Raw genomic sequence first — 14303 nt, forward strand, 5'->3', positions numbered from 1 at the left:
GGTTGACGTCTAAAGCTTTTATTTAAATATAAATTTAAAATACTCCTTAAAAATAAAGTTAGGCAAAAGGGATTAAAAATAGTACTGAGTCTCAAGATTTAAATTTAAAATGTTTATTAAATTATTTGAAAAATCGCAATAATAAATCTTACGTATAAAAAGGACATCCGGTGTTAAAGATAACCGGTAACTTGTTCCCACCAGGCATGTTAAAATACTTCCCTCTCTTTTTCTTCCTTTTCAGTGAATGTCTTCTACTTAGGCACCCCTCCTATTAACTTAGGTATTTAAAAAACATGGGACTCTGAGCTGATATATCTTTTCCTAGCCTTAGTTTAAGATAGTCGATTATTCCCAAAGTGTATTGGTCTGTCCATCTCCTGATGGCCGTATCAGCCGGCGGCTTGTTTGCTTTGATCTCCGCTTAGGAGCACAAAATCATTGCTCGCCCCGAAATAATGAATGAAATCGAATCGGAGCCAAATACCGGGCTAAAAACAAATTAAATGCCGTTTTCGCTTTGTGCGTTAACAGAGTCTGGTTAGGCAACCGACGGATTAGCATAGCGTGTTGTTACTGTATCATTTTTGGCACGCATGTGCACCAGCACTCCGTCTCTGTCCCGCTCTAACTCGACCTGCTCTCCCTTTCTCTCTCGGGGCCCAACAATGAGAAGATTAATTTATGTTATTAAGTCGGCACCGCCGTCTTTGATCTTCGCTTCTGCGAGGTGTAAGGTAGGCAAGTCAATGGCGGTGGCAATGCCGGCACCTGAGGAACCCCAGCCCCCGCCCAGAACTACAGAGCCACAGAACCACGGACAATCGATGCCCAGATCGAGATCTTCACGATCAGATCCGATCCAGCGAGCAATCGATCGATCGCACGACCCTCACCACAGAACAGAAGACTCGGACTACTCAGCTACCTGCAGCGAGTTAGATTGCCCCTGGTCCTGGCCGAATCGAATGTCGAAAGGGTCCCAGGTTGAGGAAGTCATTCCGAGGTTCTGGTTCCGACTCCTAACTCTCTGCCTGCGCATCATTACATTAATTTGTAATTTATGACAGCTTGTCATAATATCAACGATATTGCGCCTGAAATCCTTAGCGAGTGCACTGGAAACAATATTATATACGTTTTCATTAAAAGAATGGATAGATATTTAATGAAAAGTAATACATCTCTTTTTTCTGTTTTTAAAATATTGAAATATATTATTTTAGATGGTTAGTGTTATAAAATGGCTTCAATTAATTTTAAAAATTTATAAAACAGTGTAAATTTTAAATTTGTCTTACTTAAATGTATCAGAAATAATTCATATAATATTTTTTAAAAGCGTTCCCCCTTTTCAGTACCTTTTTTTCTAAGCGCATCTAACTCATCCCCACAAGTTATTCACGTATAATCAAATTTAAAATTGATTCCCAACCTATGTTTTTCTGTTGGCCTACGCTCATTAATAAGCCCCTCGATGTATTTTTTTGATCGCCGCCGCTTTGGTTTCGCTGAGTTGTCAAAACTATCGTACAATGTCTCTGGGGCAAGTTTAGCGGCTCGGCGATGGAGAGATGGTTATGGTGATCATCATCAGCCGGGATAGGGATCGGGATCCATTCATCTAGTGGCTGCTCGGGGCATTGTTGGCTTTACATGCCGTTGTCAACGCTCTTTGTTGTGCCACCAATAGAGCGGCGTCGCCTTTGATCCGGCGGCCAGTTCAAAGCCCCCAACGAACTTCTAACTCAATTAGTGTGTAGCTTTTTAAACGGTTTTGATTACAGCGCATATTTCTTGCCATCCGATATCCCCATCCGACAACATAGAATACATGCTACTTATAAAGACATTAAGCCAGCAAACCCATCCCGACTGGCCCACATTGGAGTCGAGTGCCGAGGAGGCTGGTCCAGAAGTCGGAGGTGGGGAAGGGGAAGGTCACTCAATCAGGGCGCAGGATCCCATCCCGAGAGCCGCCGCCGCCCGCTCTTTGATCGCCTTTTAATGATGATGACCATTGTTAGCTGATGTTAGCGATTGCAAGCCCAGATTTTCACTTAACATCAGCCGCCAAATGCCGCCGCCGCCCCAGATCGGGAGGGCTTAAAGGGCATGCAAACATAAAAATGATGAAGTGGAGTCCACCGGGGAAAAGGGGAATCAGTGGGGAAGCAGGCATTGACTGCTCGGCGTCCAAATTGCAATGCTACGTAATTTTTATTGTCTCGCACCGACCAAACGATGCGCACACAGTGGTATAAATTCTATTACCAGTTGGTCATAAAGTTGCTGTCATGGGAACTCGACTCATTAATAGATCAGAAAGCTGGTATTTTCAAAAGTTTTGTTTTGCTACAAAAGATAATGTTTTATTATCTTACTTTAAATTGTAAATTGCGATTCAAAGTCTGAATATGCGTAAATATTTCATTTTGGAAAGGACAGGCTTATCCTTTCATTAGATAAATTTTTTTAATAAATTCTTTTACCAGTTGGTCATAAAGTTGCTTACATAGGAACTCGACACATTAATAGATCAATGGTCTAGTCTACTTTTGTTTTAACTTACTTTACATTGAGAAATGAAATCAATATTTCTTATGGGACAGAACAGAGTTTATCCTATTTATAAGTTAATGGTAGTTTATCCTACCATTAAGAAGAAGTTCTTATTCAAAAAAACAACAGACATTCCACTTGATACATGTACTTTAAACCACTTAAGTTTTAGTTATTTAAATTTGAAGTCCTAAGTGCAGAAAACGGACATCTTATAAATTGATCAGATAGGATCGTAACATGTACACAACTGTAAACCCGCACTAATGTACACTATAAAGCAATACAAATATTTTTAAAACCTCAACGTGACTTTTAAAGATGTTCTTGATTAACTCATAACTCTTCACTCTTTAGGTTACTCTTAAAAAACTAAATTACAATTACTTTTTAACAATGTTCTCAGAAGTAAAGGTTTATATCGACAAGTTTATGGTTCTGACCCACTGTCGACCAAAACTGCAGCCCACTGCGCCTCGGGAGGCGTCGAAACATGGTTCTTGCAGACATCGCCTGGGATCCAGAGACTGGCTTGGAGCCCCCTGATCTTCATCTTCGTCTCCATCGCCACCTCCATCCCCATCCCGCTGATCCCAATTCCCAGTCTGCAGCTTCGTGCCCGACCGACTCTTACACTGACTGACTTCATTGCTCTTTACGTTACGTTAAGTTTAAGTATACGTTTGCCCACTGCCCGAGCGCCATCTCGTTTAATCTGCCTTTTAGAGGGCGTGGCCATAGTATTTTATATGTGCTGATCAAAGAGAGCCGACACTTTGTCCCGGAGCCGACGCGTTGCCCCCTCCCTGGTCCTTCCAAAACTTTTGCGTAGCGCATGCGCAACGGTCCGATCGTGAATCATGTTGCTTTTGCTAAGGATGGGGATCGGGATGGGGATCGACATGGATGGTAGGATAGATGGATGGATGGATGGGTGTGCGGAGGAGGAGAATCGGTGTGTGGCCGTGGCTCTGGGACTTTTCCCGTCTGGGCCTTACGTATTCATTATTGAATTAAGGATGACCACGTTTTCCGCGCTTTGTTTCGCTGCGTCGGAGTTGCAATTGATTTGCCAGCCATTAAAATCAATCAAAATATAAAGTCGGGGGTCATCTTAGGAGTTCGGTTGCAATTACAAGTGAAAGTAGCAACTGCAGAATCAATAAATCGTTAGAACTTGAGGGATCTTTGGTAATATACACGAAATGCTTATTTTTCCTTTAACTTTCCGGTTTCGTCTTATTTTTTTGGGGCCAATGTAATTTCGTTGCCCTGTAAAGTGAGTGAACATCGTGCGCAAACGGTTTGTTGGTTTACCCGTTTATGCTTATACTGGAGTACGAGTCCCCGGGTCCATTGAAAAGAAAGCGGCCGACTCTCCGATCGTTCGATACATGTATGAAGAAATTAACCCTCGAAAACATCTGATTACTGCCCCCAGGTACCGTTGACATGTTCTTCCACTCTGCAAATTGCCGGGGCACTCGGAAATTATTGGCCATGTTAATGTTTACAAGATGTAATATCGCAATCAAAATAGCTGCGGGCCAACATGAACATGAAAACTTTACGCTGGGCAGTGACGCTTTGCCTTAATGTACGAAAATTTCAATTAAAGAGAAGGGGCAGAAAACCCCAGAGAAAGTCCTTGATGCCGAAAGGTAATCAGTAATTTTAGTAGCCTAGAGGTTTTCGACTTTGTAGAGGGCGCCCTCTAGAAGTGTTATTATCTGGATCTTGAAACTTTTAAGAACTATTCGATATTATTTTGCGCTTATTTGTTTTTCAATAAAAATTAATCCTAGTTATAAATAAAAAGCGGTGACTAACAGTCTTAAACGTGATTATAAATGTTTTCCAGAAACATAAGCTTTAAATAACATTGTGAAATATGAGCCAAAAAGGATCGGCTCTTTTCTGGCTGATCTATAAAAGGCCTCTCGGAATCAAGTCCCATCAGCACCTCCCTAATAACGTCCATTTTGGGCTTAAAATAACTTCGGTTACCTGAACATCCAGCCAGTTCCCAGATCTCAGGGGCGGTACAAATGACAACAAAATACAAAAAGTTATTGGACGCATTACGAGCGTGTAAACAAGCAGCCAACAATGACAGTCGACAGTCGACAGCCCAGTTCGAAGGAAAGACCGAGACCCCACCAGTCGACAAGTCGCCAGATTGGATGTATATTGAAAAGAAAATACCAAAATTTATAACTTTCTCGTTATGGAGAGCTGCGCCCCGCGCTCCACTTCGATCCGTAATGATAATGGGAATCTCCGTGGCCAGCTCACTTTGTCGGCGGCTAAATTTGTCTCATCTTCTTATATTAATTTGTGTTATTGTGTTTCGGCTTTCGTAGGTCCAGCAACAGCAACAGCAACAGCCATAATAATAATAAAAGAGCCAGCAAACAAAGGTAGCCAAAAGGTATCGGGTTTTATAACCTGCTCGAACTCATCAATTTCATTGCTAACAACACGCAGACACGCCAAAGTGAGAAAAATATGCAGGGCCCGCCATCGACTTTGATCCGGTCTGAATCATCGCTGGGATTTCGTATCTCAGATTCCAGATTCCAAAACCCATAGTTGTTATTCTGCGGTTATGTATTCTTATTTTCGTTTTCGAGAGCGAGAACGAGAACGAGAGACGCCGGCAACGTCATAAGTAAATTTCTGGCGTTGTTTCGGGGATTTCAAAAAGCCATTTAGAATAAATTAACCGGGACCTACCGCTAAAAAGATCTATAATCCGATCGGATCGGATCACAAAGAGGCTCTTCCCGGCTTCGTTTTCGTTTTTGTTTCGGCGTTTTGGGGCAGAATGTGAAGCAATGCGGGAGTGAGCCCCAAACAGGATTAAAATTAGTTTTTGATTACGCTTTCGAGCTTCTGGACAACGCAATTTGCGGTCTGCCGCTGCAGCTCCTCTTCTTCTGGCCATAATTAGCGCTTTTAGCCCAACTCTTTTGCATCCGAAGGTCGCCTTTGTCCTTTGCCGGTTTCAGTTTGTCATAACTCTGTGGTGGCGGCAATCTTATAAAGCTATTGGCAGGTATTTAGCCAGAGGGACCCCTGATAATGTGAAATTCCTTGCGGTCGTAAATCCCCCGAAAGGCAAAGCTTCTAATTGAGTCTTCCGCTGGCAGCCCGAATCACATTCCACATGTCATGCTTTTGGCCTGGTTCTGCAGCCAAATAAAATCCGAGCCTGGCTACCTACCTACCTACTCGTTTTTCAAAAGGTCCGCTGCCATTCGAGGCATTTGAAGAGCGTGTGAACAGCAGGCACCTTGTGGCCAGCTATTCAAGTATTCCCTGGGCATTAGCATTAGCCTTATCCGATCCGAACGATACGCATCTTGGTAGCACCCATCGAATGAGCCAAGCCAAAGTATCTCAAGATTGTGATCTCGACGGCCTTTTATTATGATGTTCGATCTTATGCGTGCATCCCCGCAGATAAAGGTTACCATTACTGCCACATATTCGGCCGCTGGCTGATCTCGGCTGATTGATTTGGAGCTGGCTTTAATTGAATCGTTCCTCGCCCTCGGACTTAATCAACATAATTGCTCCAGCACTTTGGACCTTACTCTGGTTCTTGGCCGCCCGAGCAGCTCGTTTTCCAATAGGATTCCTATGGCTGCTGAGCGGAAGAGCCGGTCGTGATCCGGCATTAACCAGCAAGCATTTAATTAATTGCTGTTAATTTATGTGCCTCCCAGTAGCAGAGTCCAGCTAATTTGCCTAATTACCAGCCACACCATTAGCCATGCGCATAGGTCTGGGCCCAGATTGGCCGTTGATAAGGCACGCCATCTCGAATCGCGCTTTGCTAGTCCACTCTGAGAAATATTGGGGTAAGCCATCTCTAATGAAACGATCTGCGGGTATTGCATTGTTACTTAACTTGAAAAGTTCATCATCCCTTGTAAGGTAAAATATTTCATGTAAAAACTTTCAAACACTAAATAATTTACTATTTAATAATTTTAAATTATAGCTATATACGGTTTGTTACTTTGGAACTAGCATTACTGGTGTTTGGACTTTAAAATATATATATATTTTTTAATCTTTATTTCTCAGTGTCATGTCAAAGTCCTACTTTGTTATCTTCCAAAGAAAGTTAGCAATAATGGCACATTTAACGAATATTTTTCTTAATGTGAATGAATTTTTAAATTTGTAAGAATTCAGCTAAAAAGAGCCAATGCTCGTTAAAAATAATAAGAATGAAGTAATAAATTCACATTGATTACCTACAAATTGTCCAAATAGTTCGAGCATGTGGTCCAGATGCTGAAAAATAGAGGCAAATTAACTATTTAGTAGCCCAAGAAGAATCAAATTATAATTTGTGTTCATCAATCCCCAAGATATTTAATTCATTCCTACTTTTCGAAGTGTACATTTCCCCGTACTAGAAGCAGACCCAACCCACTTGCGTAAGGACAATGCGTCATTTTGTTTGTGTCTCAATTAGCAACGCTGCCAGGAGGCATAAGTTATGCTTACTTCCCAGACAACGGGAGCAGCTCCTTGGATCCATTGTGCTGAATGTAGACCGGTGGTTCGGTGACTCGGTGTCACCGACAACTCTCCGCCGGCTGTCACAATGATTAGTTATGCTGATGACATTGTTTGTTGGCCACGACACGAGCTGGAGGTTGAGGTGGACTAGTGGGTGCTCAGGTCGTAATTCTTTCGGCAAATACCCGTGCACTTTAACTTCAACTCCGTCTGGGTGGTTGTTAGTGCCGCAACTGACATGAGCTCTCCATGTGGGTTAAGCTATTAACCAGGCTCCGAATTGGTCCAGCCCCCGAAGTGGAGTTTTCTTAATTAATAGAGCTCAACAAATGGCCAGAAACACACCCACCATCGCGAACCCCGACCAGTTTTTGGCCAAGAGAGGCTTGCCATGGCTTTTAATTAGAGGCGTGGCTAGGACGTGGTATTGATGGTAAGAGGGTTCAAATTAAACTGGCTAATGAAGGAAATTGAACTGGCTAATGAATGGAATACAGTTAACCTTTAACGGTTGATTTAAAAAAATGCTAAGATCTTTAAAACAAATTAATAAAATTGGTATATGTTTGATCCTATAGTAGGCTAAAGCGGTTTTAAATCATAATATATGGGCAGCTTCATTACAAGTCGTATAAATCGATTATTATAATGTTGTGAACAGAAAAAAAAGGAATGTTTTTTAGAAAATATAGAGAGTATCTCTTTTGATTTACTAACCTTTAGTTACTACTTTTCAAACTTGTTCTTTATTGACATTAAATATCGGAAACGGTAACTTAAAAAAATCAAATATTAAAAACTTTATCAGGGTGTCACATAAATCAATGGTACGTCTTATAAAACCACACCATGTCTACATTTATTTTAGAAAGTTATTAATTGTATAAGCAAAATCCCTTTTGATGACACTACTCACGCACATTTAGATTACCTTAGGGACATTCCTGCCGTTAACCTTTAATTAACTCTTCATGTTCCTACTCCTGTAAATGGAAAACACCTAAATGTGTGCTTCCTGCCGCCAAGGATCCTTTCAACCCTCGAGTATTAATGGCAAGAGGCGTTTACAAAACAGTAGATTATCTAACCTCACAATAAACACATCAGGGTAGTGGCAAAATGGCTTTGGACCCGAATTTCGACTCTAACCCAAGGCCGCAGAAAAACAGAAGAGGGACTGAATCAACCCTGTCATCCTTTCGCTGTTCAAGGACCAAATTCGGGTGTCTTAATTGTTATTTGTCGGACATGTTTAACAACAAAGTTGCCCCGACCGCGTTTCCAATGCGCAGCTGCCATTTTCATCGGCCGACTTCCTGAGTCCTCAGTTCCCTCCCTATACCTCCCTATATATCCCCAATTTCAACCCTATAAACAAACGACGCAACAGCCATTTCCGTTGATACTTTGGCTGGAGCACTCATTCCCATTCACCGCGATCATTCCACGGGCATATAAATATCGGGCATTAATAAACACTCAGCCGAAAGGCGCAAAAATTGAATTGCCCACGATAAATAAACAATACCTAATGGGGTTGGGCTGGCATCCAATGAGTTCGCCGGGTTGAAAGCCGTTTCCGCCGAGAAATACTTTCGAAAAAAAGACCAGTAAAAACATCAATCAGCCGCCGTATTACCTTTAAACATGCCAAAAACAAATACCGGCCATCACAATCCCAATCAAATCAAATCCCCATCGAATCGCTTACGAAAACAACACAGGAAAAATCATCCAATAAAACGCGAGGCTATAAAACGAAGAAGCTAGAGAACCCCCTGCCTGTCTTTATGGCCACCGATTTGTGGATGTCGATTGTCTATTATGAATTCCATCGAATTGGGTGTTTGAAATTGTTTTAGCCACGAGCATTTCACTGATTGAATTGAAAGTGCCAGTGAATGCGTAGAGATCGACCATAAATACGGCCATTAAAGCATCCTCACAATGATCTCCGGAGAAAGGTCAGACCCTGGTACTCGTACTCGGCTGCAGAGAACCGAAAGCCCAATAAACTTTTCCGTTTTACGATCATCCGTGTGAAACGTATAAAAAGTTGACTGATCGCTGAATAATTTACGATACCATCTGACACCTCTCTGAATCGATTCCATTGCTGACATTGACTTTAATGTAGATCTTATTGTCTTGCAGATCCCGCCACGCTGAACATATTTGCCACGCGATCCAATCCAAAGAAGAAACGCAAGTCCCGCACCGCATTCTCCAACCAGCAGATCTTTGAGCTGGAGAAGCGCTTCCTGTACCAAAAATATCTATCGCCAGCGGATCGCGATGAAATTGCCGGCGGCTTAGGCCTCTCCAATGCACAGGTGAGTATTGAATTGTCTGTAGGTGCTAGCTAAAGATGAAAATACGATCCAAAGTCAAGAGCACATTATCCTGAATGCTGCTTAAATTATTTGGTAAATGAACCACGGTTTTATACCACTAATTAATAATATATTAAATAAATAAATAAATATTTTTTGCTATAAGCTGAACTTTTTTTATTCCTAACAGAATACATATGTGTAAAAGGTTCCACAGAAACCCATGGGCTTTATAATCTTTTTTATTATTCTTATTAGGTGTTTAAAAGTATGCAACAATATATTTTAAACTTAATTTACACTGAATTAATTCCGAAACTCGAATATTCGCTGCATATTTTTAGACATCTAAAACGACATTCAAAAATGATTTCAAGCCCCTAGTGATTTCTGTGGCACTACACATAATAGAGATCATCTTTTATATCCAAAAATCCCATTATATATAATCTTTGATCAAAAAAAAATCTTCTGGCCAAATTTCGATCATGAAATCTTCCGCTCGTCATTTATTTATGTAAATTTTCATTTCGTAGGGTTTTAATTAAAGTTATTACTTGGCATAATTCAATAAAATAGTAAATATCAGAAATCTTGATTTTGAAAGTATTTTCCTCTCTATGTAGCTGTGAAAAGATTTTAATAGATTTCTTTTTTAAAAGGTCATCACTTGGTTCCAAAATCGGCGGGCCAAACTCAAGAGGGACATGGAGGAGCTGAAGAAAGACGTGCAATGCGAGAAATTGTCAGCGAACCAAAGCTTTTTAAAGAACGTTAATGACTTGAGTATTTTAAAGACCCGACCAGTCAGCAGATCCCAATCGCTCGCACCACCATCTCCACCACCAGCATCACCACCTCCCCATGCAGAGCATAGGATCGGAAAAGGATGCGGATCGGGAGAAGGACAAGGACAAGGATAAGGAGGAGCTGCGGATGCTGAAGCTAATGACCCTGATGCGCTATTCGGACGGCAAGTTGCTATATACGCAACCACCAGCCGTATATTTGCCCAATCCACAGGCAAAACAGTGATTAGCTCAAATTGTAAACTACTTAACACAACGCTTTTATTTGCGTCTGATTTGCAAAAACAAAAAAATCACAGTGCAGAAAGGAATTGCAAATTTATTGTGTTGATTTTGTTAACTCAAGTATTCAATTTGTATCTCCCCTGTATGTTAGGCACTGTGCATTCGACTTCAAAATATTATATTTAAATGTGTATGATACTATAAAATGTAAACAACTTTAGCTTGTGCTAAGCTTAATTCATTTATTTCTAACAGTATATTGGAAAAGTAAAGTTTGTAAAGTAAAAAACGATTTTCATTTTATGATAAGATCATCAGGCTTCTGACAATACAAGTACATATATAAAGTTTTAACGAGCCCACTGTAAGTAAAGGATAATGGGGAACAACCCATTTTCCGTAGTACACCCAAGAGATTTCCAACTTTTCTAGGCCATTAGGCTTTTTAATCATTTTTTAAAACAAATTATTCCAAATCCCAATATATTTGCATATTCACATAATCATTGTATAGTATGTGCAAAAAATATCCCCTGTGTTGAATAAAATATTTTTAAAGTAATCTACGTTTTCTATAAAAACAATAAGAAATGTAATGATGGGGTGTTCAGAATTCAACAAAAATAGAGTAGTTAAAGTGAAAGTCTAAGTTAGCCTTTCACAATATCGCCAATAATTTCCGTGCATATCTCATCAGGACGCTTAACATTGGCTTTGTCAAAGGCAGTAAATATTATAAGGGCCTTGTGACGTCCTGGAGTTAGGGGCACAGCAAGACTTATTAATATTTTCAGTTGAAAGGGTTCCACAATTAAAACTGTCTGGAAAACCACATAATAATTATTGACTTATGATTTTTTTATAAAAATAATTCTTACCCCAGGAACTTTTACGCATTTGTCCTTGACTTCCTCCTTGTTGATCACGTGTTCCGTCGAATGAGGATAGTAAATGGTGTTCTTGTCATAAAAGGACTTGCAGAAATCTTTATCAGCCCCTTTGAAAACGGTTGGTTTCCAAGTTCCTTTTTCTAACTTTAGTATACCAACTTCAACCTGAAATGTGATCAATTCTAGTAAGTATTGCAACTTTATTAAGGTAAAAGAGCACTAACCGACACACGATCTGATGGTTGTATATCCCATTTCATGGTTATATTTCCATGTATATCAATTCCACCATTTTTATTCCTTTTACGGATAAACTGCGAAAAATCCGACATTTTATCGACACTTTGATATCCTGGCTTGTCTGTGCAGTCACTGAACAAATCCTCCTTCTCAGGCACAAATTGGTGATTCAATTGGGATGAAAGGCGTATTATTTGCAGCAAGATAAGAATCTGCCATTGCCAAGACAGTTCGCCGACCATTTTGTACTATTTTGGAGAATGCTTCTGACGCCTGAGCTCTGGCCGCTTTTATAGGACATGCTTTTGATATTATATAAGCCAAAGTGTTAGTAATTGAGTGTTTTCACGCTCATGATCTAAATCTGAAATGAATATTGTGTAGAGTGTTATATCTTTCTTATCAGCACTTGTTTAGCGTGCTTATAAATAAGATTAATCTTGAAATTAAAACGTGACTTTTGGCGACATTTTTAATCGAGTGTACAAAATTTGGATTCCAAATAAATACGCATTTTTGGTAGAAGATTGAAACATTTTTGGAACCGCATTCGTAGCAGAAATGAACGGAAAGGTTATTGAAAAATAAAAAGAAAATATATGTTTTTGTTTATTTTTCACCCCGTTTCGTTCGAGCTCGCCCCGTATCGCTTGAATTCGCTCCGTCTCGTTGAATTCGTCTCTTCGCCTTCGAAATCGCCCCTACATCAATTCTACATATAAGTTACATCGTATCTACTTAAACTCTTCATGGAAGGTTGTTGCTGATCCGTTTAATATAGCGCCATCTATGACAGCTGTTAAGTGTCACCATTACGGCGAACTCAACAACCACCACTAGATGGCGCACTTAACTCGATTTCTTTGAATATTATTTTCATCGACTGTCTAGTTTAAAAAAAAAATATACGAACAATAAAGTTAATGTAAAGTGTCAAGATCTCGAATATTAGCCAATTCTAGCATTGCAATGATTTTCGAACTACTCAACAAGTATTTTGGTAAAGAATGACCTTAATTACCTAATTTAAAAAAATTAATTCTAAGTTTTACATTTTCTACTTTTACCGCAATTTCTCTCAAAATGAAAAGAAAATCGCAATACCTTTTGATTAGTGTGTTATAGGCTATTCAGAAAGAGGAGTCTCTGGTCAGGAACCAAATTCCGCTTCAGCAACTTTTTCTTCTATAAGAAATAAACGTGCTAGAAAGAGACGGGGAAAGTCGCTACATATCTTTCTCAGAAAAAGTCCAACATCCTATGCAGTATTTCAGTATTTTTATTCTGGATTTTTAAGAGTTTAATTGATTTTTGGATAGTAATGAATTTTAACTTTAATGTGGTGTTGGATTTCTTGTTGACTGTTGAATTAATTGCATACATATATGCAGGTTTTTCCAGAGATCGTAACAATTTAAGCAAATCAATAAGAAATTTATCGTGCTTAATATTTTTATTAAGCATATATGCCAACTCGCTTACATTGAGATAGCATCATGGGGCCTTTGGACTTAAGCTTTTCCAATTTTCTTTTTCGAAAACTTATTACCTTACCAACCTTTCCTTCCGCAAAGACAGCCACTTAAAGGTCATCAATATTGCTTTCAACCCCTTTGTTTCCGTACCGAAATCCAGATGGCTGGAATGTGGCGAGAAATCCACCGATAGGTTCCAGAACATAAACTTTATCAAAGAACCCTTTCTTTAATATCTCTAAGTCTCTGAAGACCACTTTCGGCTTGTACTCGGTACTGGCTGACTTCAAAACGGTTTGTTTTAGGGCGAATCACTATGGGAAGATGGATTATGCTTTCTACTTGGTACTGCCTAGTTCAGATCCTTGATTTGGTTCTCGAAAACTTTAAAGATTCGATCAATCCCATTTTTTACAACCATGGGTATAAAAAATGACATATATTTATGCTGGATAAGGTCTCTAAAATGCTTCATTATAACAAAAATATCGTTTCCCTTCTCTAGCTACCATTAACATTTTTCTGTCTGTTTCTAGTTATTTTTATAATCTTTTTAGACAGAAAGTTTTCTGCAGCGACGACAAAATACCGCTTCAGTGACTTTATTTGCGATCATGAGAATAGTAGCGCAACTCATACTAGTTTTCTTGGAAGATATTTCCATTTTTGAGAGAGAAAGAGAGAAACTAACTCATAGTTTTGGCATGAACATGTTATTTCTGACGAAAAGTTGTAACAAATATTTAAGAAAAGTAAAATTGGCCATTATGCTGTTATTCAACGACACTGACAAGCTTATTCGTTAGATCATTAGATATATAGATATTAGGTAAAAACCTATAGGGACTTCCGATATTTTTTGGTGTTTTAAAATAACTCAATACGGTACTATGTAGACCGATAGTTCAAGGAGCACAATTTAATCTAATACCCTCTACACACTGCCGCCTTAAAATACTCTTATACCTTTTTTATAATCGCCTTTTTTAACAATTAGAACATTTGTTAAGATTTAATTTGGTGTATCTCATTAAATTCTAGCAATTAATCTTATCATAAACCAACAAAAATGGTAACAATGTCCTGATTTTCAACCAGAAAATGTATGGGTACTAAAGCAAAAAATTGCAGTGGGCCAACGGGGAGCTATGCTCCTTTTTTAAGGAAATGACCTGTTGCACCAAAATGTATATTATTTATCTGAAGAAAAAGTTATTTAAAGGAGCATCC

General features: G+C 39.3%; 2 protein-coding genes across 2 annotated transcripts in view; one reads left to right on the forward strand and one right to left on the reverse strand.

Moving 5' to 3' along the window:
• The window catches only part of lbl (ladybird late), a 27458-nt gene extending 16440 nt beyond the window's left edge, over positions 1 to 11018 (forward strand). Inside the window, exons 2-4 of the mRNA XM_017079842.4 lie at positions 9256 to 9434; positions 10097 to 10179; positions 10232 to 11018. Coding sequence (XP_016935331.3) covers positions 9256 to 9434; positions 10097 to 10179; positions 10232 to 10469 — 500 coding nt within the window. The 3' untranslated portion in view covers positions 10470 to 11018. The remainder of the gene's footprint in view (positions 1 to 9255; positions 9435 to 10096; positions 10180 to 10231) is intronic.
• On the reverse strand, positions 10957 to 11857 carry LOC108013858 (uncharacterized). The gene is made up of 3 exons (XM_017079847.4): positions 11583 to 11857; positions 11347 to 11523; positions 10957 to 11289 (listed from the first exon to the last, which is right to left on the reverse strand). The coding sequence occupies exons 1-3, from the start codon at positions 11838 to 11840 to the stop codon at positions 11119 to 11121; spliced, it is 606 nt and encodes a 201-aa protein (XP_016935336.4). The 5' UTR covers positions 11841 to 11857; the 3' UTR covers positions 10957 to 11118.
• Positions 11858 to 14303: the final 2446 nt, after the last annotated feature.

This window comes from Drosophila suzukii, chromosome 3, assembly GCF_043229965.1.
Source record: "Drosophila suzukii chromosome 3, CBGP_Dsuzu_IsoJpt1.0, whole genome shotgun sequence".
Classification (NCBI taxonomy): Eukaryota; Metazoa; Arthropoda; class Insecta; order Diptera; family Drosophilidae; genus Drosophila; species Drosophila suzukii.

Excerpts from the sequence above, each read along its gene's own strand:
- LOC108013858 (XM_017079847.4), bottom strand. The coding sequence starts at position 11,840 with ATGGTCGGCGAACTGTCTTGGCAATGGCAGATTCTTATCTTGCTGCAA. Across the intron at positions 11,524-11,582 it reads AACCATCAGATCGTGTGTCG|GTTGAAGTTGGTATACTAAA; the intron begins GTTAGTGCTCTT and ends ATCACATTTCAG. Across the intron at positions 11,290-11,346 it reads AATGCGTAAAAGTTCCTGGG|ACAGTTTTAATTGTGGAACC; the intron begins GTAAGAATTATT and ends GTGGTTTTCCAG.